Source organism: Protomyctophum parallelum, assembly GCF_964188405.1.
Source record: "Protomyctophum parallelum genome assembly, chromosome: 22".
NCBI classification, from domain to species: domain Eukaryota; kingdom Metazoa; phylum Chordata; class Actinopteri; order Myctophiformes; family Myctophidae; genus Protomyctophum; species Protomyctophum parallelum.
In genome coordinates this window covers 17,016,644-17,043,921 of record NC_139714.1, presented here as the reverse complement: position 1 = coordinate 17,043,921, position 27,278 = coordinate 17,016,644, and the positions used below count along the sequence as shown (strand labels likewise).

Sequence of the window (27,278 nt, the reverse complement as noted above, 5' to 3'; positions counted from 1 at the left end):
GTTTTCATGATGCAGAATCCTTTTCAAACATTAGTTTTGCAAAAAAAAACTGTCATTGGGGCTAAAAACGGCCCATGCCATTTGTGATGACGGGTGGGCATGGCCGGCAGTTTCTACATGCTAAACATTTCTAACATAAAACGTTGGTGTACTCGTTCTGTCAGGGAAAAATAATGACTTTAATTTCACTGGAATGTTTAAACCTTGAAACTTTTATCTACAGGACGTGTACGCTCGATTGAGCGTAAGGATTCGTAGGGGAGGCAGTGAACATACTGTACATCAGGGTTCTCTGTACCTACGTATCAGGCCCCGGTGTCCATGTTTCACTCCTTTTCCTACTAATTGCCACAGTCGAAGGCCACGTCTATCTCTGCTACAAGCTGGTTGCTCCTGGCATACAGTCGGGATATTTACCACTTTATCAGAGAGACACACCTCTTCTCTTGTTCTGTCCAATCTATATATATGACTGTACTTGCTTTTCCTCCTCATGTTATACGCAACTGTCTCCATAAGAGGTACTTGCGTTCTCATCAGTCGACTTAAATCTTCTGTTTTAATAAAAAACCATTCATGAGGCCAAACAGCTCTCAGACCTGACTTTATTTCACCTTGTCGCTTAAAAAGTTCCATGACAGTTCCTTAGGTCAGTCGGGTGAAATGTTGCAGTAGTGTGTGCACACTCTCTCCATATCATACAGCACCGGCGTGACCAGCGTTAGGCAACAAAGGCATTGGCTGAAGTAACGCCAAGTCCACAGCGATGATGCAACGGGACAGTCGTTTCACTTCAATCCATTCTGACCCGAGATCAGATTCTAAAAATGTCTTCTACATCCTGACAGTTTTCTGAAAAAGCTATGTTTCTATGTCAGTCGTTCTTCGATTTTTCAAAAATAGCAGACCTACAAGCTCGTAATGATGAGCTTGTAGATCTGCTATTTTTCAATAGCTAAAGCACAACATAATGCTAACACCAAAAGGGGTTCCCGCTCAGAATGGGTTAAGGGAAAGGCTCGCTCAACTTGAGGACAGTGGAGAAGTTCCTGAATATACCGGGTGCCCGATTCAGATAATACACATAAAGAAGAAGATGCAAAAACGTCATCATTTGCGGCAGCTTCACGCGTCATGGCTGCTTCGTAGCTTCACGTCGCTGGCTTCCATTGACAATGAATGGTAGACTGCATCTGTTCATCTGCCCCGCAACATTAGGATATATATTTTTTAAATTATGTTTATGATCCACAGCAGCAGTCTACCAACCTTTATCAGTGTTAGTGGGTACAAACAGGTGGAAATGACAGGACAGGACCCTCTTGTAAACAAGTGTAATGCTTAATTGGGCCGTCCACTCACAGTTAACAGTCTTTGTATTGAGTTTGTGCTTGACATGTACTGTAATTCTGCAAACTGTTAATAGATATTTCAATCAATCAATCAAAAAACTGTGAAAGAACAGGGCACGGTGGCACAGTTGGTAGTGCTGTCGCCTCACAGCTAGAAGGTCCTGTGTTCGATTCCCGCTCGGGACGCTGTGGGTGCTGGCGGCGTGTTTCCTCCTCCCGCTTTCGGGGTTGGCGAAAGGGCCTTTCTGTGTGGAGTTTGCATGTTCTCCCCGTGTCCCCTAGGTTAGGTACCCTCACAAAAAACATGCAGTAATCCTGGTCACTAAACTGCCTCCCCCTGGCCAGCCGGGGCGCCTGATGGAGGGGAAAGGAACTGGTTGGAATAACGTGTTCCTTCCACGCGCTACGTCCAACCAGGGAAACTCCCCCCTGTCAGGTGTAAAGGAGCAACTTGGACACTCAGGCATGAAGGAAGCATGAGTTCAAGTCCGTTGCTCTCCCCTTGTCCCCCATATATGGGGACTAGGTTGGTGGATGGTGTGTAGAGCCCAGGATCACATTAGATGATTGACACAGGGGTGAAAAATGGGTTACAAAATCGTGGGATAAAAATATATATATAAAAAATAAAACTGTGAAAACAATACAGCTGTGTCTCGTTAAATGACATGGAACAATCCACAGGAGCCGAGCTGTGCGATCGATTTGCCATTTAACAACATTTAGTTTAGCTATAAATAATTCAGAGATTTGTCGAGTTGATTTAAGCTCAATGAGTAGTGACGAGTGAGTTAGTGACCTTGTGGATCTGCTACTGCAGCACCTCAAAGGCCCTAAAAACAAGGCTCCAGACATCCCAAAACAAGGCTACTACTTGGCCTAACTCCCAGAACCCAACTCACACCCACTCATTTGGAATGGCTTAGGGTGGAGAGTTGAGTCTACAAGATTCCCTACACCGCAAACAAGGGGTTAAATTTAGGTCACTCCTATGGCACTAAAATGTCGAACGCCCTACCAACAGCCACGAAGAAATGTGAATCCCTAGACTCCTTCCAAACCGCTCTCAAGGAGCACTTACAGGCGACTTTCTTTTTTAATGAATTATTTTGTTGCATAGAAGTGTATATTTGTACGTCTTTAAATGTTCTGATGAATTGAAAATGAAGGACCCTGATGTAAACAGGTCTTAGTGCTTCTTCTGGTTTTATCCTCGTAGCAGTTTTTGAATTGACCTGTACTTGTTGAACTGTACCAATTCTACAAACTGTTAATAACATTTGCAATCAATCAATCAATCTACTTTTGGTATAAGGGTTTGACATACTTTGTTGGGGAATAATTGAGGTATGAGAGACCCCCGGGTTTGAACTGTATACATATTCAGCCTGTACTATAATGGGCACTATATACTGTAATTCCACATGTACCCCTAATGTTCAATGGACTGTATACACTATGCCCTGTTCAATGGACTGTATCCTATGGACTGTATCCTATACACCCTATGTACTTTTAAGCATAGGCACCTTGCTAAATACAGAATAGTACACAGGTTAGGCCTTATTTGACCCTCATTCCCAAACCTCTCTCCATAACCCTCTCTCCTGTTAGAGAGAGGGAGAGCTGCGCTGCTGCGTGGCATAAGCACATCTGTTATCCAGACGCAGGATTGGAATGGTGTTGTTGCAGGATTGGAATGGTGTTGTGTCAAACAAAGCTCGCATCAACTGGCCATTTCGTCTGTGTTGGAAATACACCAACAACTTCAGATCAACCTTATAGATCAGCACATTATGAGAGAAAATATTTTACAAATGTTGGGACCCCCCCCCCCCCCACACGACTGCCAAAACAGTCGAGTGTGCAGCTGTGGAGCTAATTTACTCCCACCACAACATGCTGGATGTTGTGGAGGGAATCGGACCATCTACAAACTAGACAATTCATGTGGTAAAACATGCTTCCTGCGTCACCGATCAGGGCCACCTCCACCAAGGACAGGAGATAAGAGTCCAAAACAAAGCCAGAGGACACAACAGACCTTGGAACGGGAGCTCCAAACATAACAAACTGTCTCTCACGTCTCTGAACGCCATCCTCCTCAGTCTCCTCTTCTTTCACCCTCCCCCCTCTTGCAATGCATAGCCTATGTCAAATGTCAATCCCTTCACTGTATTCTTTCACACGACCATCCAGATGCTGACATTAATCAACATTAATCGTAATTAAAGCGAGGTTGGAATTGTAACAGCTGAAATCAATACTATATATCAATATCAGTATTCTGATATTAACATGCGGGGCCGCATTCAGTGAAGGTGGGGGCCGCAATGTGGCCCCCGGGCCGCCAGTTGCCCACCCCTGCTCTACCTCCTCCCACTGGTATGAGAGTCAGATGCTTACGACAGTGACACCACAGAAATGTGTACTGTACTGTACTGTACTGTACTGTACTGTACTGTACTAGCCCTCCTCCCTGGCTTGTGTGTTAGGCTGTGCAACAGTGACACTTGGTGGTGAACAAACACTATAACACTATTTCCGTGCTCGGACACAGCCAGGGACACAGGGACAGACCCAGGGACACAGGGACAGACCCAGGGACACAGCCAGGGACCCAGGGACAGACCCAGGGACCCAGGGACACAGCCAGGGACCCAGGGACAGACCCAGGGACACAGCCAGGGACCCAGGGACAGACCCAGGGACAGACCCAGGGACACAGCCAGGGACCCAGGGACACAGCCAGGGACACAGCCAGGGACAGACCCAGGGACACAGCCAGGGACCCAGGGACACAGCCAGGGACACAGCCAGGGACCCAGGGACAGACACAGGGACAGACCCAGGGACCCAGGGACAGACCCAGGGACACAGGGACAGACCCAGGGACACAGGGACAGACCCAGGGACACAGCCACACACAGAGCTGTCTATAGGAGTGGTTGCACCACTCAAAAAGAGTAAAAAGCAAATACAACAAAAGCAACAAACAAAAGAAACTCCAAAGAGAATCTAACCTCTCCTGTCTTTGTCGATAACGCCTGATGAATTGGGGCATCTCCGTCTGGAGGTTGAATGTCTCGGGCAGCCACTCCGCCCCCCGGCCTCCCCGCGCCCTCCTGGAGACGGCGGCCAGGCAGTCCTTCACGGTGACGATGGTCTCACAGGGAAACTGGTTGGTCATGACGTGAGGACGCTCCTCGCTCATCTTCCTGTTGGGGAACGACAAACCTCCTTTCAGCTGGGATTTATTTCAGGTAGTTACCCCCCCTTATGATTTACATCAAAAGGGCATGTGAGCTCAAACCCCACAATTCAACATTTTGGTTTTAAGATGTTGATATTCATTTTTTATTCATCCTTAGCACCCCAAATCACACCTTGGAAAGCATGAGTGTCTATTTCAAACAAAGTGTTTTTTGACTGGGGGGGGGGGGTCATATTTTGACAAGAGGAATTGCCTGTCATAATTTGACCCCCCAGTATTAGGATGCATTAGCATGTTGATATTCATTCATCAGCCAACACTCCCCACTCACAGTAGATCAAGGGTCCCCAAACGCCCAAAATAATGAACTGCATATGGCAGTGTGGCTAAGCATCTCCTGGCACCTGGCGACCAACAACCACCACTAACCCGAACCAACACGCCAAGAGAAAGCCTAGAAATGTCCAGTGCCCCTCAGAAACCTGTTTTAGCATAGTCTGAAATAGTCTGCAATGCTTTCGAGTAGGCATGTAACGATTCACTCAACTCACGATACGATTCGTATCACGATACGATTTTTCACGATATTAAAAAGAATATATATTTTAAAGAAAGATTACCGTTTTTTTATTTTATATAATTTATCTTCCCCCCTGAGATTTTTTATTTAACTACATTGCAAAAGAAGTAGCATTACTTTTGACAGTGCAGAAACATAATTGCCTTCCTTGATGAGCATCAACGACCATCATCACCTGGGCACAGTCAGACACACACAGCTCCCCTCTACAGTCACAGACACACACAGCTCCCATCTACAGTCACAGACACACACAGCTCCCCTCTACAGTGCTCTCATTTCTCTCCAAAAGCACTTGAATATGATGGAATATGACACACCACACAATATGACACATCACATTTGACATCACACAATAGCCCCCCTAAAAAAAAGGGGAAAAAATATGTTTCTTTTTTTTTTCCATAATAGTCAGGATTAATATCGATATACGATATATGATTGATTGATTGATTGATTGATTGATTGATTGATTGATTGATTGATTGATTGATTGATTGATTGAAATCTTTATTAACAGTTTGTAGAATTTACAGTACATTTTAAGCACAAACTCAATACAAAGACTGTCAACTGTGAGTGGACGACCCAATTAAGCATTACACTTGTTTACAACAGGGTCCACATTGTTCAATTCATCAAAACATTTAAAGACATACAAACATTTAGAGACATACAAATAGACATTTCTCTGTAGGTAAAGAACAGAACAGGAATTCATCATATGGGAAGCAAAAAAGGGAAAAGATACTATATACAGTGAGGGAAAATGGGGTGGGGGGGTGGGGGGGATTCAGATTTTACAGAGGCCAGTTTCGAATTGCAGCCATCCGTAGGTGCCCTTTGAGAGCGGTTTTGAAGGAGTCAAGGGATTCACATGTCTTAATGACTGTTGGTAGGGCGTTCCACATTTTGGTGGCATAGGAGCGAAAAGAATTTAGTCCCTTGTTTGTGCCGAATCTGGGTTGTACATGGTTTGTTGCACTCCCTCTGGTGTTGTGGGTGTGGACTTCGTTTACATTAAGGAAGTATTTAGACAGGTACATGGGTATCTTGGTGGTGTATCGAATCTTGTGGACCAGACCCATTGCAAGATGCTGTACTCTGTCGTCGACCCTAAGCCATCCCAGCCTGTCAAAGTGGGCAGGGGTGAGGTGGGTTCGGGGGGTGAGGCCAAGTAGGAGCCTGACCAGTTTGTTTTGAGAGGTCTGGAGCCTTGTTTTAAGGGCCTTTGAGGTGCTGTGGTACCAAGAGGTGGATGCATAGTCAAAGAAACCTTGTACAAGGGCTCCTGTTAAGGTCTTCAAGGTGTTTTTGCTGACCAGTGAGGAGATCCTGTAAAGGAATCTTGTTCTTTGATTGACTTTTTTGATTACGTTGGTGGCCATTTTATCACCGGAAAGATTGGCCTCCAGGATGGAACCTAGGTAGGTAATTTCATCTTTTCGTGTGATAATATTGTCACCCACTCTAACCAAGAAGCCATCTGCCTTGCTGAGTTTACTATTTGATCCGAAGAGGATGGATTCAGTTTTTCCCAGGTGTATATCATTACATGCCTACTTTTGAGTGTCCAGAGTGTCCAGAAACTGTCATGCAAGTGTGTGTGTGTCGTGTCCGTTATGCACCTGTAGTCCCTGATGTGAGTGTAGGTCCAAAGGATGTCTGCGTCCTCCTCTGTGTCGGCCATCTGGAAACGGGGATGCGTCAGGTTGTCTCGGACTTGTCTCATGTCTGTAAAGACTCTGGAGGCAAATAAAGACATTCTGTTCATTAAAACCCATTCTGACCCGAGATCAGATTCTAAAAATGTCTTCTACATCCTGTAGTTTTCTGAAAAAAGCCATGTTTCTATGTCAGTCGTTCTTCGATTTTTCAAAAATAGCAGATCTACAAGCTCATAGCGCGCCACCGAGTGGTGCGCTACGAGCTTGTAGATCTGCTATTTTTCAACAGCTAAAGCATAACATAATGCTAACACCAAAATGGGTTCTGTTGGGGAATTATTTGGCACAGGGTGAAATAAAGTTGTATCCGACAGCAGGTTTGGCCTCATGAGTAGTCGTTTATTGAATAAAAGTAGAAAGTCGACTTTGATGAGATCACGACCACTCAGAAGGAGAGATCGTCATAACATGAGGAAAAATGCGAGGTGGATCTCACTGTCCAGACTGGCCAGTGAGTCACCAGGCTTCAACCAGAGATTTAGTAGACGGGCAAAGCCTCTCGTGGCCTTGGGTGTCCAACAGAGCAGAAAAGGGAGTGACTCAGCCCTGCTATGTGCGAACAGGAATGCTGGGTCACACACCTTCTCTCCTATTGTAAACACGCTGATGCTTAGAAGATTAAACATGTCAAAGCAAATTTAAAGTGTATATATGAACTAATCCTTAAAGTGTTTGTGAACAGACCTACACAGATCTAAGAGAATCAATATATTCCCTATCAGTTCCCGCCCCAAAATGGGTTAATTTCAGTCAATTAAAACCTCCCACATGTGAACAAGACAAAACACTGCTGCCTCACTTTTCTGTCAAAACACAAATGGAAAATTGTGCATTAATTTATATACTGTAGCGCCTTTCTCAAAAGCGCTTCATAGTGTGCATTTCCCCCCCTGGAAATCTACAAATAAATGTGCAGTCACATCTACAGTTTATTTGCCGACCTAAAATGGGCAAGCATTACAAGACTATGACAGTTCCTGTGATGCAACCCATCTTCTGTAATAATATAACTGTAACACAATCTTCCTGTGTGATGCCAAAAGACCGGAAAAAAAATGAGTCCTTGAGGTACTTCTTACAATCATGCAGTACATCTGGACCTCCTGGAGAAAAGTACATATGATATATTGCTTAACCCATTTTGACCTGGGAACGATTCTGCAAATGTCTTCTAAATCCTGACTGTTTTCTTGAAAAAGCAGTTTTTCTATGTCAGTCGTTCTCAAACACTTTCATGACACTTTTCACGATTCTTCAAAAACACACACAGAAAGAGGCAGAGCAGGGCTGAGGGCAGAGAGTGTATTTCTGCGCGCACGCACACACACACACACACACACACACACACACACACACACACACACACACACACACACACACACACACACACACACACACACACACACACACACACACACACACACACACACACACACACACACACACACACACACACGAGGAGGAGGAGCTCTGCCAATAACAGGGGGCGTTCTGGTCGACCATCAAAAGAGACAAACATTCCCAACATCAGACGCCATGTTTAGAACTTTAAAAATGTCTTCTACATCCTGACAGTTTTCTGAAAAAGCTATGTTTCTATGTCAGTCGTTCTTCGATTTTTCAAAAATAGCAGACCTACAAGCTCGTACGCTATGAGCTTGTAGATCTGCTATTTTTCAATAGCTAAAGCATAGCATAATGCTAACACCAAAAGGGGTTCCCGCCCCAAAATGGATTAAGACAAGAAAGATAAGTCATAAACCCAGATGGTGATAGGGTAGTAGAGAGGACTGCTGAGAAGGTTTATACTTTATAGTGATGTACGGCCAGAAGTTAAATAACAAAATACATTTAAAACGTTGTTAAACCATGATGCTTACACAATGTGATGATGTTTGATGGACTGACACCACCAGACTCTTGAACAGTTTCTACTTGTCAACAATTAGACTGCTGAACAAGAACTAGGACTGGTGACGCCGGACAGTTTGAACTGGTCTCCTTTTAGTAGAGAATACTATATATATATATATATATATATATACTACTAGGCTACATCACTTTACTTAATTCTTTTTTATACATGCATACATATTGTACCATGTAGTTTAGTCATGTACTATGCACTTTCTTTCTTTTTAACTGCAATGATGAGCTGCTGCACAAACAAGAATTTCACCCATGTTACTTGTAATGTGATGTGACAATAAAGTTTGATTCTGATTCTGATTCTGAAATGTTTGTCACCTTTTGCACTAGTGCACTCTGCATGGACACCATCTGACCAATCAGGGTGAACAACACACACACACACACATTCCGAGCACGTCATACTCGGTGAACATTCGGCAAAAATAGGTTCCGTGAAAGTAGCAGATTTGGGTTTTCAGTCACGTACACTATTATATACGTACATGATCATATCCTCTCCTCACCCCACGCCACCGAAACACTTTTTCTATCGTCACCACGGATTATATTACTGTGAGTATTATCGCGCAAAAGAAAGAACATTTGGGTGATATCAGGCGATTATGAAATACTTGTGATAGAACCAAAGTTCAAATTGTATGGTGTTCTCTGTCCCACACAAGAGTAATAAGAGGGACCTTTCCCCTACTTGGAGAACAGAAACATGGCGTCTGTACATTAGCACTGGGACAACGCTCCACACGTCCCAAACTCTTCTCCCTTCTGGCTCCAAAACTGTGGAATGCACTTCCCATCGCAGTCAGAACTGCAGCATCACTCCCAATCTTACCGCCGTAGTCTGAAAACCCACCTTTTCAGACTCCATCATGGCCCATAGCACTTACCCTACCACCTTAGATAGCATTTCTGTAGACTTGGATAGCATTTGATACAGACTTATAGCATGTTATGTAGACAGCACTATAATTGCATTGCATGTAGTCATAGCACGTCATAGTACAGATGTATAGCATAGTAGTATAGATGTATAGTTTATATGTAGTTTCATTATATAGATATTCCACTGTTACGTTCTTAGCTTACACATGTTTCATGATAAATGCTTTTTATGTGATGTATTCCCATGCTTTTTGTTCTTGCTTAATGTAAAGATTAAGAGTGACTGCTAAATGCCTAAATTGTCTAATGTCTTCAGTGGCCATTAGCAGTCATTAGCAGTCCCCTGTAATTGTTTTATTAATTATGCTGTATGCCTTCCTGTATGCCACATTATGCCTTTAACCCCATTATGCTTCATTGTGGCCTCCTCTTTTTCCCCCTCTACACCAAACCTCTCGCTGAAAATAACCGACATACGAGCTCACGTGTTGCGACAGATGCTCCGACGTGATTCGTGCTATAAAAATAGAGACCGCACTGAAGATGCACCAATGGTAATGGGTTTACTACCACCATTAAAAAAGGGCTGTTTCGAGCCGGTCGGCTCTACCCTCAGGGTCAAAGGTCATGAACTGTGACCCGACAATCACCCCTCAATTTCCCTTTGTACTATAGACGAATCCAGGAACGGGACTCATGGTCGCTGCTGTATTTTATACCTCATACTAAGCATTTAAAGTATGAGGTATAAAGTACAGCAGCCTTGTGTTCATAAAACAGAAATATTGGGTATTGGGTAAGACTGACGTTATGTATCTTTCAGGACCTTTCACTGCTTTGTCTCAACCATTACTCTATGGCTCAGTTTTTTTAGTTTTTTTAATGTTGCCACTACTGTTGGAGCAGCCATAAACTATGTTAGTGTTTAGTAAAAAGCAGGTAAAAGAGTAACATTTGAGGCAGACTAACATCAGTCACTCTGCCGTTCACTGTAGTAGAAGAGGTGCGCCTGGTGAGGGTTTAAACCCCGCAGCTACGTCGAGTCCGCCTACAGGAAATACGTAAGCTGCGACCATGAGACCCGTTCCTGGATTCGTCTATAGTGGTTTCTCCTAGGTTGACCCTCATTTATGACAGTGGGTTTCAACCCTACATCATTCTCTCCCATCAAACAGGTACACAGATCATACCTGTTATACCTGTCCACCACAGCAGACAAGGAACAAAGCGCTATCGAAGAAGACTTACTTCAGGATTTTGTCACTGGGGACAGTGTAGGGTTGGATATCCAAAGGTAACTGTTCTTTGTTCTCCTGTGATATGATCTAGAGGAGAGGGGGGGGGGGGGGGCAGAGTTCAACAGACCAGTTATAAGAACAGTGTTGAGAAAGGCGTACAAGCATTATGTCGAAGAATAAGAAGCAGGTTGTGAGTGGCTTATTGTCGGCATCAGCCGGTAACACACAGGAGTCTATCCCCGTTACAATGTGCTAGACCCCTAGGAGATGGAGTCTGTCCCCGTTACAATGTGCTAGACCCCTAAGAGATGGAGTCTATCCCCGTTACAATGTGCTAGACCCCTAGGAGATGGAGTCTATCCCCGTTACAATGTGCTAGACCCCTAGGAGATGGAGTCTGTCCCCGTTACAATGTGCTAGACCCCTAGGAGACGGAGTCTGTCCCCGTTACAATGTGCTAGACCCCTAGGAGACGGAGTCTGTCCCTGTTACAATGTGCTAGACCCCTAGGAGATGGAGTCCATCCCCGTTACAATGTGCTAGACCCCTCATTGGATGGGGTGATTTCTGAGGTGGAGCGCCACACCTACCATCAGCTTCCACACGACTCATATGCTGAGTTGGCGCTGCCCGGGATGAAACCCATGAACTTGTGGTCCAAAGGCGAGAGCTCTACTGACTGAGCTACCCAGACACATTATGTTAGAATTTGAGGGGGTCCGGTAATAATTCTGGGGTCCTTGGCATGAAAATGTTTGAGCACCACTGATAGCAACATACGTTTCTCAGAAAACATTTGTAGAATTGGCCCCAGGTCTTAATCGGTTACGGTCCAAATATACCATTATCTACATGATCAGACCCCGGGTTAATTTGGGTCTTTAAACACGCATGTGTGAAGAGGAAAAAGACATAGGCCATGGGATCTGACAAGGCGTGAGGGAGGTGCGAGTTAAGTTTCTGCTTGAAGAACAGATAAAGGTAGATAAGGCAGATAATAATTCGACTGACAGACAGCAGCGGGCTTGTGTTGGAAAAAGACATCAAGCCATAGGCTAACTTAGCACCATAGTAGCCGTCTGTCTCTCTCTCAGGTGGCGTCAGCCACCTTTTTCTTTTCACACCTTCCAACCGACTGATCTGATCTCCCAAACTTCATTCGACTGCCAGTCTGTAGTAATCTGCAGCAGTCTGTTTGGAGGAGAGCCATTTTAAGAAAGGGCCAGCTATTCAGACACTTCAAAGGGTGTGCTACACTAGACTAGAATACCAGGTAAAACATTAGCAGCTGCACACCACACACACTTCTGTCTTCTCTCGTCTCACCAAGTCAACGCTATATGCTCCCTCACTCACTATATCCGATGCTCTCTCGACCATAGTCTTTCTTGACCCTACCAAAAAAGGCACATTTCGGCATAAATATGTTTTATAAAATTACCTTTTTTACGAAGACTTACTAAGAAGAGTCAACCTTGAATGTGAGAACATTTTAGTTCATAAAAACATTACAAAAGCTCATTTCAACTGGAGACAGTCCTACTCCTACTCCTTTTCAAAACAGAGATAACACACCCGGGCTCTTTCATAGAACAGGAAAGCTTGCATCGTTCAAGGTCTAGATAAACTGTGAAACAATGTTATACAATTTCACATGGATGAAAGTATATATAAAGTAAAATATTAAGTGTTCTTCCAGTACAGGTTGGTTATTATAGCCTAAATGTGGGGCTGCCAGGCATATATTGAAAAATATTTACAAACGAATATGCCGGGCCAGATATTATCGTTGGTAAGGCCAATTCTAGCCGACCTTTTGCCAAAAGTGCACTAGTTTTAGCCCAAAAGACCCCAAAGAGAAATAAGTTGTTTGCCTGGGTCCCAAACTAGTGAAAATGGCGAGCTAATGTGGATCTGCTATTTTCACTACTTCTTAAAGATTTGTTTACTAATTTAGGGAAATTCTTTGATTCTTTTTTATTTTATTCATGAAATTATTTTAGAAAAGTGTTTGTTTTCAACTGTGTGATTTTTTTGGGGGGGAAATCTTTTAAAAATCCTTTAAAAATAATAATAATGAATCATAAGGAAACTAAAAATAAAATGAATTGATTTAGTTGCTACCCACGAAAATGGATCCTACTGGACCCACTGTTTGGAAAACACTAGCGCACTAGGCCAGTGTTTCCCAACCTTTTTTGTCCCAGGGAACACTTTTCATAGCCTAAAAATCTCAGGGCACACCTAGATATACGGGGGGGGGGGGATGTGTATATATATATATATATATATATATTTATTTTTTGTTTAACCTTATTTCCACATGACGTATGAAACGACAAGTGCAATGTGCATTATTTTATGCCTTGCCCATTTTCTCTCTTTTGAATAATTCTGTGCAATTAGCACATTCAACACAAACAACTGTTTCCATAAAACAAACTAACATAGGCTACTTCTCTATAAGCACTGAAGCAGAATCATGAATAGGCCTATTTAATATATACAAAAGGAGAAGAGAGAGAGCAATGTGTTTGTGGCTGGGACTCACCTCATAGTAGAGGTCATCTGGTTCAGGGGTCACGGTGCTGACACCTTCCAGGTCAACAGGGACCCAGGGCAGCAGACGGCACTGTCTGACTAGAGGCTTCGTCTCACCGTATGCGTAATCCCGTGTTATTTCATCTGCAACAAAAATACATAATTGGGAAGTCGTTAATCCATGGTATTTTATTTTTCCAAGTCGTGTTTGTTTTGTGGGTTCTACCGATTGGCCTTTATATTTGGGCACAGGCCCAAAATATAACCCGATATCCATCAGGAAGAGTGGGAACCTCAAATTCCTCAACGTAAAATTGGCTATTTGGTCCAAAATATGTGGAAAATTGTCTCCTGGTTTGCTTAAGTATAATAATTGAAAGTTTTACAATTAAGGTCTAATATTTCCACACTTGCTACAAAACCACTATATACAATTCAATCCTTGTTTCATAAACAAGAAGTTGAAGTTCACATCATCTGACATTACTTCAGACCATTTCTTTAACCCATTTAGGCCTGACGTCGAAATTTATAAAATGTCTTCTAAATCTTGACAGTTTTCTGTCAGGATTTGCGCCACATTTTCACGATCTGCTATTTAGAAATTTCTTTCAGTTTGTGTCATGAGGGTGAGGATTACACACCGATAAATCTATGTCATGTTTTCTTTTATCTTAACAAGGTCGATTTTTAGCATGAAAAGCATCAAACTGTATGCATGTGCTAGCAGCTAGCCTATCAACAATATGAATAATGCAAAATATGCTAAATATTCACAAGCACAATTTCAGATGTTTTACTCGTCGTTTTCTCGAGGTGTAAAGATCTTTATTTGAACGGTCACTCTGGTCTGGAGTGAGGGTAGTGTGTGCAAAAAAGGCACAGAACCGGAGGTAAGGTCACCAACGTCATTTTCGCTATCACTCCATTCCAGACGGCAGATTCGTCGCACCATGGCAGCCAAACTACACCGGAAGTTTGGTGGAATGCACTGGAGACAATGAGAGCTCTGTGACCAGCTCATGAACACTGGAGTCAATGGGCCTGATTCTTCAAAAACGAAATTTTTTATCCGTCCGATCATCCTACGTTGAGAGGACGTGTTATTCAGGGAAGCTGGTGTAATCACTTCATTTGTGCGGATCGCCGAGTGTATCCTTTCTGCATTTTTCCCAAGCGATTCGCCTGGTGTCGCCTGGTTAGTTGGAACATCCACGCCCATTCTACACCATATAAGGGCAACAGGAAATCTCGAAATACGTCATCATAGCCTGCACAGAGGATTTCAATTCTATACAACAGCGCGATGAGCTTGTAGAGTAGTTAATTTTGACAGGATGAATGCACTGCAGGGTTATAAAAAAAGAAAGGCACCTGCAGAAGTAAAGAGATAATAATCAGAGCTGCATTGATTCATTCAGGGAATAGATTAATATCATCTCACTGTCAGCTGTCTGAATGCATATGTGGAGAATGGATTTGTTCTGAGCATGGACATGTAGGCATAGCTATTTAGAATTTCAACCATATACAGCGGGTAGCCTATCCTCTTTGTCAGATGTAAGTGCATGGTTCATTTCATGATGTCCTCATATTAAAATGATTTGCAGGAGTCGGGACACTTGGCAAACTTGATTGATCTCATGATGAGATCAATGTAGTAGCCTACAGCCTACACAGCTACAACGTTGCCCATATTATAATGAATTAAGGTGAGCTGGCTTAAAACTGACTGACCAAATTGCACGCGCTGATGCCATAATGTGGATTTATAGGGCTAATTAGCCGTCGTGACTGCTGTCTGTCTGTCAGACCGGCATAGAATGCCAGTCGGGCCGGGCCGTGTTCTGTCCTGGCCGGGCTCACCGCGCCGTTATATTAATTTTCCAATGAAATTTCACCCAGATTGGACTCGGTTCAGCGGCAGCATGCTGCTGTCCGCCCCACACACACACACACACACCGACAGTCAAGAGAACTGACTCACTAAACAATACACTATACACACTAAACAACGTTAGATTCGTACAGTGCAAAATGCAGATAAGTGTAGGCCTATGTTCTTATTATAATTGTGAGTTTGTTTTTTAACATGCAGTCCGCGAGAGCCGATCTACAAGATCTACAACGCGTTGCACTGCGAGTAGCCTAGAGAAGGCTGTCAAGTGAGCAGCGCAATCGCGCATGGCATGCTATAGAAATATCCTAATAAATAAATAAAAAGGTGTCGGGGCTTGCAGGGGCAGTTTCCTTATGGGACTCTATAGGCTAACTTGCCTCTAGAATGCATGCATTTAGGCATACAAGTGCACTCGGCTTTTATATATATATATATATATCGTTTTTTTATGTGCTGATCGACCAATATGTTGGGGACACATGCCTACATATTTTATCTGAGATTTGGGAACAATTTATTGATTCAGCATGAAGACTAAAGCCTTCTGAATAAATCTATGTGCAAGTGTATGCTTCCGCAAATTTCTCCGCCACCTAAAGAGGTCCCGCAGGATTTAGCGGAATTTCCGATCAACCAAAGTCAGCGTCAAGTTCACGGCCATTTCCATGAATTCCAAATTAATGTGGGAAATCCACGTAAATGCCTTTCCGCTAGCGTCACGTCAATATATAAGCGGAAGCGCGTTGAAGAATCAGGCCCATTGAGAGCTCAGTGAGCAGCTCATGAACACTGGAGTCAATGAGAGCTCAGTGACCAGCTCATGAACACTGGAGTCAATGAGAGCTCAGTGACCAGCTCATGAACACTGGAGTCAATGAGAGCTCAGTGACCAGCTCATGAACACCATTTCTGAATGACTGTCTGAGATCCTTTGTAAAGTAATCGCTTCTGGCAAATAACAGAAGACAACAACACATTATTGTCTGCTGTGTTGCTTTTCGATGTGAACACTTAATCTGTCACACACCAAGAATAGCCTATGCTCATGAGGCCTTGTGAACTTGTAGAGACAGTGCGCAACTGAATATTAAGTGCTGTTAACTGGGTGAAAGGTAAGGTTTTTCCATAGCAACCACATTATTGCCTCCGAGCTAGAGGCAATGCTGTTGCTATGATCTGATCTGCATTACGCACTGCCAAAGGAATGCGGTCCACTGACTCACAACTCACAACCACTTCCTAACCACACACTTCTTCAGGAGTCAGCAGAGAGGCAGTCACTCAAAATGTGCCTTATAAAGGACATATACACTGTAGAACCTTATGTGAAGTATAAACAAAAGACAACGATCTCTTTGTGCTCAAATAAGGTCAGGAACATTACCATTAGCACTGGAGACTGGCAGGTTTAATGCCACCCCTGAAGATGAGAGAGATTGTCTGTTCTGTGATCTAGATGAAATTGAAAACGAAGTTCACTTGTTTTCACTGCCCTAAATACGACGACTTAAGGGATATTTTGGTTAATAAGATGTCTTCTATATGTGGGGATTTCCTAGATTTAAATTACTATGTAAAAATGGAGATATGTTTTGCCAAAGGGACTTTCGTTGTAGCAGATTTTATCTGTCAAGCTTGGGAAAGAAGACAGAGTACTCTGTATACATCTGAGGTGTAATATAATGAATTATGTAATGTAAAACATGCTGTAAAATGCATAAATTATGTAATGTAAAACATGCCGTAATTGCAAATGTGAAACGGTGTCTTATAAACCCATGAGGGTTGGGCACAAGGTGTGCATGACACGAAAATAAATAAACAATCAACAATCATATTACTGACAGGAGCAGGCGGACAGGTACGATGGGAAACAAAAATTAAGAAAGAAAATATGGAGGAGAACCAAAACCTGCACAAAAGACAGGAGTAGAGAGACTCAGCTGACATGAACAGAGCAGGAGTTCAGCCAACCGAACGCACACGACGCAGCAAAAGAACATGTATGAGTTAGTGGAGACCGTGAGATAGTACCTAACCCACAGGTTCCCAAAGTGGGGTCCGGGGTACATTTGTACACTGAGTTAAATTAACAGTGGTTTTACAATATAAATTGGGGTCCCAGAGATAGAAATGACATTAAATCAGGGGTCCGTAGCATAATGTGTGTGAATTTGGGGGTCCATAAAATTAATGTGTTTCGGAATCACTGCTAGAGCCGTAAAAATCCTCCCTTATCGGGGTCACTGGTATATGTTTTCAAATGGGGGGACTAATAAATGTTGATTTGGGGGTCCTTGATACGAATACGTTTGGGAACCACTCGCCTAACCACACCATCTTGGTTTCAGGCAAAGACACCAGACAGAGACCAGAATCAAGCACAGTAGCTGCAGAGAGTGGTTGAATTGAGTGTTTTAACATTATACGATTACAGAAAAGGTAGACAACTCGTGAGTCGTGACAAATTAATGAACTCAAACGACCATAAAACAACAGTAGCAACACACTCTACCGGACTTTACTAGCACCATAATGTGTTTAAAATCTACTGGTTCCGACGTGTCAATTTGTGACTTTGTCAACAACATCTTCGGTTACCCTCCTAATAACGTCACGTCTGACATTCTGAAACAGGTTCCGATACCATGTCAACAGCAGGTGTTGTCTAGTCTAGTCAGCTTTTGGCACACTGAGATCTGCAGCAGACGCATTCAATACCACGTCTAACTAATATGGGGAGATAAAGAATGGATAAGTTACATTTGGATGTTCTCCAAGGCTACGACTCAAGGTTTCATTTTTTCAAAGCTGCATTCAACCCCCTACCCATGTGATTTGTGATTTCTTTAATTGATTTCTTCTGTTGTTGTTGTGATTTTGTGCATTATTGACAATGTATTTTATTCTATTGTGTGCCTCCTTGCTATGTCTCTTTATATATGTCTCTCTGTTAAAGCACTTTGTGACTGGTTCTTAAAAGGTGCTATACAAATAAAGCTTTATTATTATTATTATTACGATAGCAAAGTGTTGCTCAATTATCTACGCTCATAAATATGTCATTGGGGCGTGATTATGAATCCCACCGCAGTTCCACTATTTATAGCTTGGGTCCTCGGGGTCCTCGGGGTCCAAGACAAATTTCTCCTTTGGGAGACAAAATAAAGAAACCTTAAACCTTGAGCAGTTAAGACACTGGCCTCGACGCCAGGAACTCCCTACTTCAAAGCTTGTACTGAATGTAGATGTGCTAAAAAAAGATGTTGGTGTGATGTGCTAAAGAAAAGGAAGAATCAAGTTGAGTTGAGAGGTCAAAGGGCCTACCCTCAGTCCTCACTGACCCCAACACTACACTACAGATTACAAGGATGTGAACTGTAGTTGTGATAAGGAGAGAGGGAAGAAATAACAATCAGGGTCTTTGTATATTCACAGATTTAGATTTGGGCTCTACTACAGTACGTACATCAGAGGCTTTCCCCCTCCACAGTACAGCCCTCCCCCGTGCATGCTTCCGCTCGTAAAGCCCGGACCCCTCCTTACCAACTGATAGGAGGCCATAAACCGTCACTGACAAACTGCCAACAGAACAGATCAAACAATAAAAAAGGTTTGATAACAACCCTCCCTCATTATACTCAAGGGGGGGAGGGTCAAGGAGGACATTCAGAGACAGGAGGGGCCACATCTCAGAAATCCCAGGAAACAGCAACACCAACCCACGGTCCGGTCCCACGCCAATGCACTATCCCAGAACGGGGGTTTTATGTTCGACAGAGAGGCGCCAGGAGAAAATGAACAGTGACAGTGACAGAAGGAGTTCCAGTCTGAGACCCAGGAAAAGCTACGCATAAGTGCCATTAATTATCTTACGGAATTCCACAGAGACGGCATCATCCAAACTGGTTTGACCAGCTGTTTAACCCTCTCTCTTCACACACACACACACACACACACACACACACACACATACATCCCCCACCCATGCCCTCCCTCACCAAATCTCCTCTGACCTTCTGTTGAACTGTTTTTGAGCGGTGCCAAACCACTCCAATGAGTGACCGAGTTTGTATGTCTGTCTATCTATCTAGCAGGAGTGGGGTTGCATTTGGTTCACTCACAGACCCACTGACCCCTGTGTGCTCACGCACATGGTGGCTCAGGGGTAGAGTGGCTGGATGGTAACCACAAGGTTGCCAGTTCGATCCCTGTGGGCTCCCCCAAAGTTAGTGTCGAAGTGTCCTTGAGCAAGACACTGATCCCCTAATTGCTCCTGATGTGCAGGTTGGTGCCTTGCATGGTTTCCGCCACCATCGGTGTATGAATGTGTGTGTGAATGGGTGAATTTAATGCAAAATCTATGTAAAGCGCCTTGGATAAAGGCTGAAGTCAACACAAACACTCACTGTGCACACCCTTTGTGTGCCACACGACATGGGACGGACAGACAGACTTTTGTGTGGTCTAGTTACGTTTGTCCATCCGCCCGTTGTTTTCACACGTACAAACACACACATTTCAGTTACCTCCTTCCTGCAGGTCGCCCAGGGGCCAGAGCACGGTGTAGGCCAGCTCCCCCTGGGTGTAGTAGAAGGGAGCCATGCCACAGCTGGGCTGGTCAGAGTGCTGTACCTGGGAGCCGAACTCATCCATGATGTACCAGACCGGGACCTTCTCCTCTGCCGACTGGTGGAGGGGTGGAGGGGGAGGAAGTTCAGGTCAATCAGGCTTTTCACGTTATTTATGCATTTCAGTTATTTTTGATCATTATCAACACCATATAGAACCAATATCGAAGAGAGACGATTCCCTCTCTGTCTGTTCTGGCCTTTCTTGGTACTACAATAATACTTTGGAGTCTACACCAATGGAGTCTACGGCTGCCAGTAATGAAATAATGAATTGCATTTTTATAGCGCTTTTCCAAGTACTCAAAGCGCTTTACAACGGTTCATTCATTCATACATTGGGAGGTGAAGCGGCGAACAGTCGACGCCAGCGTCCTCACTTCCCACATTCACACACCGACGGTGGCAAGCTCACACCGACCGACTCACTGGAGGCAGTGTAGGGTTCAGTGTCTTGCCCAAGGACACTTGGACATGTGGATAGGAGGAGCCGGGATTCGAACTGCCGACCCAGGGATCATTCAGTATTTTAGCTGTGACATGAGCGCCCCCTCCTGAGATACTTCCGGGTCCTACTTTTGTGTCGCTTTTGTGTCCCCATGGAGTTATACTGTGACGCTCCGTCGGACTAAATCTGAGACGAAAACAACCACGAAAGTCTCATTTTACCGCTTTCCTCGCAACAACAAAGCTGCGCTGCTCTCCAAAATCTGGCTGTGACAGGCCGTCTGCCCCACATGGAATACTATCGCCATTTTATTTGATTGTGTCAACTAAATCCTCATTAATGCAAACTAGATTCAACATACTCAAGCCTGCACACATTGTAAATATCCCCCGAAATATTTTACCGAGCAAATGGACCTTCAATAATAATGATAATAATAGTCTTTATTGTCTCCACACTTTGTTGTCATGGACACTTGTACAAAACATTAATAATTCTACTCGAGTTGGAAGCATTAAGACCCATTTTAACCCTCTATGGCTTCCTTTCTGAAAAATAACGTCAATTTAAAAAGATTCACGCGTTTTTAGATATTCTATTTACAATGGGATGCGGACGGGAGCTGGTGCCACTTGGACCCGGACGTAACGTAGCACTACAAAATGACTTCGGACTTAAATACTGAATTGGACGACCAGCTCTAACTCCTGAGCCAACCTGTATACACCAACCTGGCTAACAGATTCTGAACTCAGCAAAACCCTTTAGCCACAAACACCACAGACAATGTGACAATATGTCATGGCCACAGAGACCCCTTTCCACCAGTTGGTTCCCAATGGGAACCGGTTCAGTTCTTTTTGGTTTTCAGTCCATGAGCCAGAGCTCCAAAATGTGTGGGAAAACGTGTGGGAAAACGCTATATTAAATTGTTTATTGGATCAATACAAGTAAATTAATACATGATAACCCTTCCACAGTAGTACCTTTTTCATATTTTTGATTATTTTGCATATTTTCCTACATAATGCCGCATTTGCATATTTAAAAATGTAAAATTTGTAATATAATAAATCATTGCCTTCATGTAAGTACTCAATTGGGGAAGTTTCATGGTGATAACAATCTAATATAGGTATGGTTTTGCCTACTCAATTCATAATTAACGTTCCAATTTTGGAGCTCTGGCTCATGGACTAAAAACCAAAAAGAACTGAACCGGTTCACATTGGGAACCAACTGGTGGAAAAGGGGCCAGAGGATCGCACATAGCCTAACAACCAATTGATGAATTGAACATGGTGGAACAAGTGTAATGCTTAATTGGGTCGTCCACTCACAGTTAACAGTCTTTGTATTGAGTTTGTGCTTGAAATGTACTGTAATTCTGCAAACTGTTAATAAATATTTCAATCAATCAATCAAACCACAGTCCACAAATCAGGGTTGTAGGTTTTGCATTGACTGATTCCACTGCAACACTAATGAAATGCATTTTTATAGCGCTTTTCCAAGTGCTCAAAGCGCTTGGAACGACTGGAGTCAACTTTTCAGTAAACATTTGGTAGTGTTTCAGAGACAGCTCTATAGCTGCTAAATATAACTAGCCTGGTAGAACCACTCCCCCTGCTGGACATTTTGCATTTGGATCAACGCGAGACTTATGACATACTGAAGCTGTGCCACAGCACACATGTAAACAGCGTGAATTCCGTTTGTGTCCGAGCATAGGCATGGTAAGTAACGCCCCGCCTGCCTGTGATTGGTCTACTGACACTGCCTGTCTTGACTGTGCTCCAAGACGCAAGGTTACTCTGTAACCTACTCGCTCCTATGCCACCAAAATGTGGAACGCCCTACCAACAGTCATTAAGACATGTGAATCCCTTGACTCCTTTAAAACCGCTCTCAAAGGGCACCTACGGACGGCTGCAATTCGAAACTGGCCCCTGTAAAATCTGTATATGTATCTTTTCCCTTCCTTTTTGATGAATTCCTGTTCTGTTCTTTAACTATATAGAAGTGTCTATTTGTATGTCTCTAAATGTTTTGATGAATTGAACAAGGTGGACCCTGTTGTAAACAAGTGTAATGCTTAATTGGGTCGTCCACTCACAGTTAACAGTCTTAGTTTGTATTGAGTTTGTGCTTAAAATGTACTGTAATTCTGCAAACTGTTAATACATTTTTCAATCAATCAATCAAGATTGAGAAATAAATAATACAACAAGAGAACGACAGCTGCGGGTTCAACTCCCGAGCCCGACACGGCCTTTACTGCATGTCATCCCCCCCATCTCTCTCCCGTTTCCTATCAGCCTACTGTCTGTCCCTTCAAAAATCAATAAAAGGCGTAAGCCGCAAAAGAATATAAAAAAAAAAAAAAAAGAGAACGACAGCTTGGCACACACGACAGAATGCAGCCCTGTAACTAACGTGTACGTTTTTTTTTGTCGAAGAGGCAAACTTATTGTTTATGCCGTTTGCTTTGATTGATTACGTATGTTGTACTATGATTTGATTTGGGTAAATAAAGTGTAAGTGTTGATTATCGTGTATTAATCTAATACTAATACTAATACTATTACACTAAAAAAGGATAAAGATGAAGGGAAAATATACCTTTTTATAGTACAAAAATGTTTCAACACAAACTCTTTATTTTAGAACATGTGCATGTTCAATCAATTATTCCTTCAAAGCAAACGGCATAAACAATTAGTTTAGTTTAGTTTGCCTCTTCTACAAAAATAAAAGTACAAGTTAGCGTTCTCTTGTATCATACCATACTACTTCCAGGCATATCCACATCGGACGGAGCTCGGAGGACAGTATAGGCCAATCACAGGCAGGCGGGGCATTACCATGCCTATGCTGGGACACAAACGGAATTCACGCATGTAAACTCAAGTTACTCAACCTAACAGGACTACAACTCTAATGTAAACTCAACCTAACAAGACTACAACTCTAATGTAAACTCAACCCAACAAGACTACAACTCTAATGTAAACTCAACCTAACAAGACTACAACTCTAATGTAAACTCAACCTAACAAGACTACAACTCTAATGTAAACTCAACCTAACAAGACTACAACTCTAATGTAAACTCAACCTAACAGGACTACAACTCTAATGTAAACTCAACCTAACAAGAACTACAACTCGAAATTATTATGGAGATATCAGATTTTTGTCCCGCTGCTTCCGGGTTCATCGTTTCTGCCTGAGAGAGCCCAGATGCAGGCAGGAGGAGATATGATATGATATAGGATATAGTACTTTTCAGTTCACACTGAAATTTGTCTTGCGACACAGCAGCCAAGTATGCAGAAACACATAATACAAAACACAAATAACAAGACAATTTACATAAATAAAGACATGAGCAATATCCACCGCTTAGATTATCCTGTGGCTACTACATCTCCTGATTAAGCCTCAAGGTCGACTGGTGGACAAAGGACCTCTTTAGTCTGACCTTGTTGTATGCTGGTACACCATATCTCCTTCCTGAAGGTAGCAACCTATATTCTCCATACAACACATGCTTAGTATTAGAGGTGATATTCCTTGCTAACCATAGGATGTTGTTATCATATGTGGATGTATAAAGTTTCTGAAGTTGTTGTCCAACAATCTTTGAACAAATGTTCAGTTGTTGCAGCAGTTGTGACTTTAGGGCTGCAGACAGACATCCATACCAGGTGGTACTACAGTACTGGAGAACACTCATAATAACAGAAGTGAAAAACAAAAGAAGAATCCATCTACTAGCACCGAAGGATCTTAGACGGCGAAGGAAGTAGATTCTTTGCTTTGTTTTCTTACACACTGAATCAATCTGATCTTTCCATGACAAAAGATGGTCTATTACTACTCCTAGGTATTTGTACGAACATACCTGGTTGATCGGTTCACCATGAATGAATCTGATCTCAGGTCAAAATGGGTTGATGGATTTTCTCACCCCTTGGGCCAGGTGGTAGGTCTGGCTGTACTTCCACATGTCTTCCAGCACCAGTTCCACCGTGTCGGGGTCGGGGAACTCTCCGTGGAAGTCTATCCCCATGAGGGAAGCCATTCTGGGCAGAAGCCCGGGGATCTGCTCTAGCTGCTGGCGAGCATGTTCCACCCGATAGGTCCATGCGTGGTCCACCAGGAATACACTGTGAAGGTGGAAGAGCATAACTCTCATAACTCTACTTCAGTTCAGTAGCTCTCATTTGTGACCACTTGTTTAACTGCTTAGCTTAACTTTCAAATGTATTACTTTATTATTATTATTAAATAGCCAGCCCACAGGCTCACTAAAGCCCCGAATGTCTTTTGTTTAAAAAAAAAAAAGGACCAGTCCAGGTAGTTGCCCAACTAAACAGCCCAAACTCTGTCCAAGTCTCTGCCTGGCGAGTGTGTGAGTGTGTGAGTGAGTGAGTGAGTGAGTGAGTGAGTGAGTGAGTGAGTGAGTGAGTGAGTGAGTGAGTGAGTGTGTGTGTGTGTGTGTGTGTGTGTGTGTGTGTGTGTATGTGTGTGTGTGTGTGTCTTTTCCCTTTTTGCTTCCTTTATGATGAATTCCTGTTCTGTTCTTTGTCTATATAGAAGTGTCTATATTTGTACGTCTCTAATTGTTTTGATGAATTGAACATGGTGGACCCTCTTGTAAACAAGTGTAATGCTTAATTGGGTCGTCCACTCACAGCTAACAGTCTTTGTATTGAGTTTGTGCTTGAAATGTACTGTAATTCTGCAAACTGTTAATAAATATTTCAATCAATCAATCAAAAAGTGTGTGTGTGTGTGTGTGTGTGTGTGTGCGCGTGTTTTAGAACACTAGCGCCCTCACCTGGTTGGGTCTGATGCGTCTAGCCCACTCTCTCGTGTGATCACGACTTTACAGGAGACCACCACAGGCACAGACCCACCATGGTTCTCCTCTGTGATCTCCTCCTCCTCCTCACGACCACTGCCTCGTTGGACTTGCATGATTCCAAACACCTCCCCGGCATCATATATCTATTTAGGACACATACGAGTTCACCCATTTAATAGCTGCGTGCAAGTCACTAGTCTACAAGGTGGTGTTTTGCCGGATTTGTACTAATATAGACAAGTTGAATTCCGAGATTACATGATGATGAGCACAAATTGTGATTTATGTTCCCATTGTCATCATGTTATGTCATCTATGCATTTATTCACAATGTGGCGGGGCTGTCAAACCAGTGTTGTTTTCGTCGACTAAAACTAACTAACTAACTATTTTTTCGTCGACTACCTATTTTCACTGACAAAAACAGATGGAAACTAAATGAAAACGAAGCTACGATGACTAAAACTAAGACTAAATATACTGACAATTTCGTCGACAAATAAAAACTAGACTAAAATGTTAGGAAGGGACTAGTGGACAAGAGATCCAGTATAAGTCATTTTACACTTGGTTGCATGCTCACATGCAACCAAGCTCACCATGCAAAACAGATTGTAGATCAGTTATTTTCAGCAAGTGTAAAAACACTCATTACGACGGCATCAAGACCTGCCAAAATACATTTTAGTCGACTAAATCACCTGTAGATTTAGTCGACTAAAATATTATGACATTTAGTCGACTAAAACTAGACTAACACCAACACATTCCAGGTGACTAAAATGTGACTAAAACTAAATGAAAACTATTCAAAAGACTATGACTAAAACTAAAATCAAAATGTGCTGCCAAAAACAACAGTGTGTCAAACAAACAGCCTCTTCTTCCAGCCTGGTCTGGTTGTGTCTCTATTCGCTGTTCAGTGCTCGTCTCCGGTCTAAAGTCCGCCTACCGATATCCGTTCGTTTCCACCCCTACACACAGGTAGTTTCCGTATCCGCTCTAAAACAGGATATTCCAAGTGAAAACTTATAAACACAACACGATAGCAAGTTAGCCAACAGTAACACAGAATAGAATCCACGTTATATTATTATACCTCGTTGACAATTTTATAGTAGAGACTCTTCCAGTACGTCGGAGGCACTCTGGACGCCCGCAGTGACGCGACGTGCTCAGCGAGGAACGCGGTGAACTCCTCGTCCTCCTCCTCCTCGTCTCCATTGAGAACTGTTTCTGAGTGTGTTGTTGTCATCTTGTATGAACTCACGTGTGGCATGGTGGTGGCCAGGAAGTGTGGCTGGCTCAGAGTTTAGTGGCTCAGAGGAAGAGAGTGGTGAGTCGACACACTAGCGTTGAATCCCATTAATATGTAACAATGGAATGCGGAAGTGCTCATTCACGCGATCTCAATGGAATAGTTCCAATGTTTGGAACTATATAGCCCATAGCATAATATGTCGCCACTCTCGCTAGATTACTCTAGGCTGGTTGACAGCTGTGTGCGCACTGCACTGTGGGGGATTGAATATATGATCTAGTTAATATACAATACATGGATGGTTTTAAGGTTCTCAGACATTTTCATGTCAAGGTCCAAGGACCCCCAAATTGATTGCCGCAGATGACGGACCCCTAACTAATTAAAACCAGCACCTGTCTGCAACTGGTCCTAGAAAAGGATTGACTTACTGACTGACTGACTGACTGACTGACTGATTGATTGATTTCTTTATTAACAGTTTGCAAATAAGTACATGGACGGTACAACACAAAAGTAAGTATTGAATCAATCAATCTTGTTTCACCCAGTTTCACCCAGCTGCTATAGGGGGAGAACTTGAAGGCCAGAAAGCCGCTCCCTTCTCATATGGCCAGCATTTCATAGCCGCAATTTGCAACTCTAGATTTTTTTTACAATCTGTTGAATCTAGAGTTGCAACACCCTCCATCCACTTCCTAT

At 43.0% G+C, this 27,278-nt stretch overlaps 1 protein-coding gene across 1 annotated transcript in view; it reads right to left on the bottom strand.

The window, feature by feature from the left end:
* ttll12 (tubulin tyrosine ligase-like family, member 12) overlaps positions 1-26,586 on the bottom strand; it is a 42,418-nt gene extending 15,832 nt beyond the window's left edge. The window contains exons 1-8 of the mRNA XM_083757509.1: positions 26,415-26,586; positions 25,289-25,458; positions 24,416-24,614; positions 19,893-20,052; positions 13,474-13,607; positions 10,933-11,009; positions 6,775-6,891; positions 4,376-4,570 (exon numbers count right to left, since the gene is read on the bottom strand). Coding sequence (XP_083613635.1) covers positions 4,376-4,570; positions 6,775-6,891; positions 10,933-11,009; positions 13,474-13,607; positions 19,893-20,052; positions 24,416-24,614; positions 25,289-25,458; positions 26,415-26,570 — 1,208 coding nt within the window. The 5' untranslated portion in view covers positions 26,571-26,586. The remainder of the gene's footprint in view (positions 1-4,375; positions 4,571-6,774; positions 6,892-10,932; positions 11,010-13,473; positions 13,608-19,892; positions 20,053-24,415; positions 24,615-25,288; positions 25,459-26,414) is intronic.
* Between the last annotated feature and the right edge of the window lie 692 nt (positions 26,587-27,278).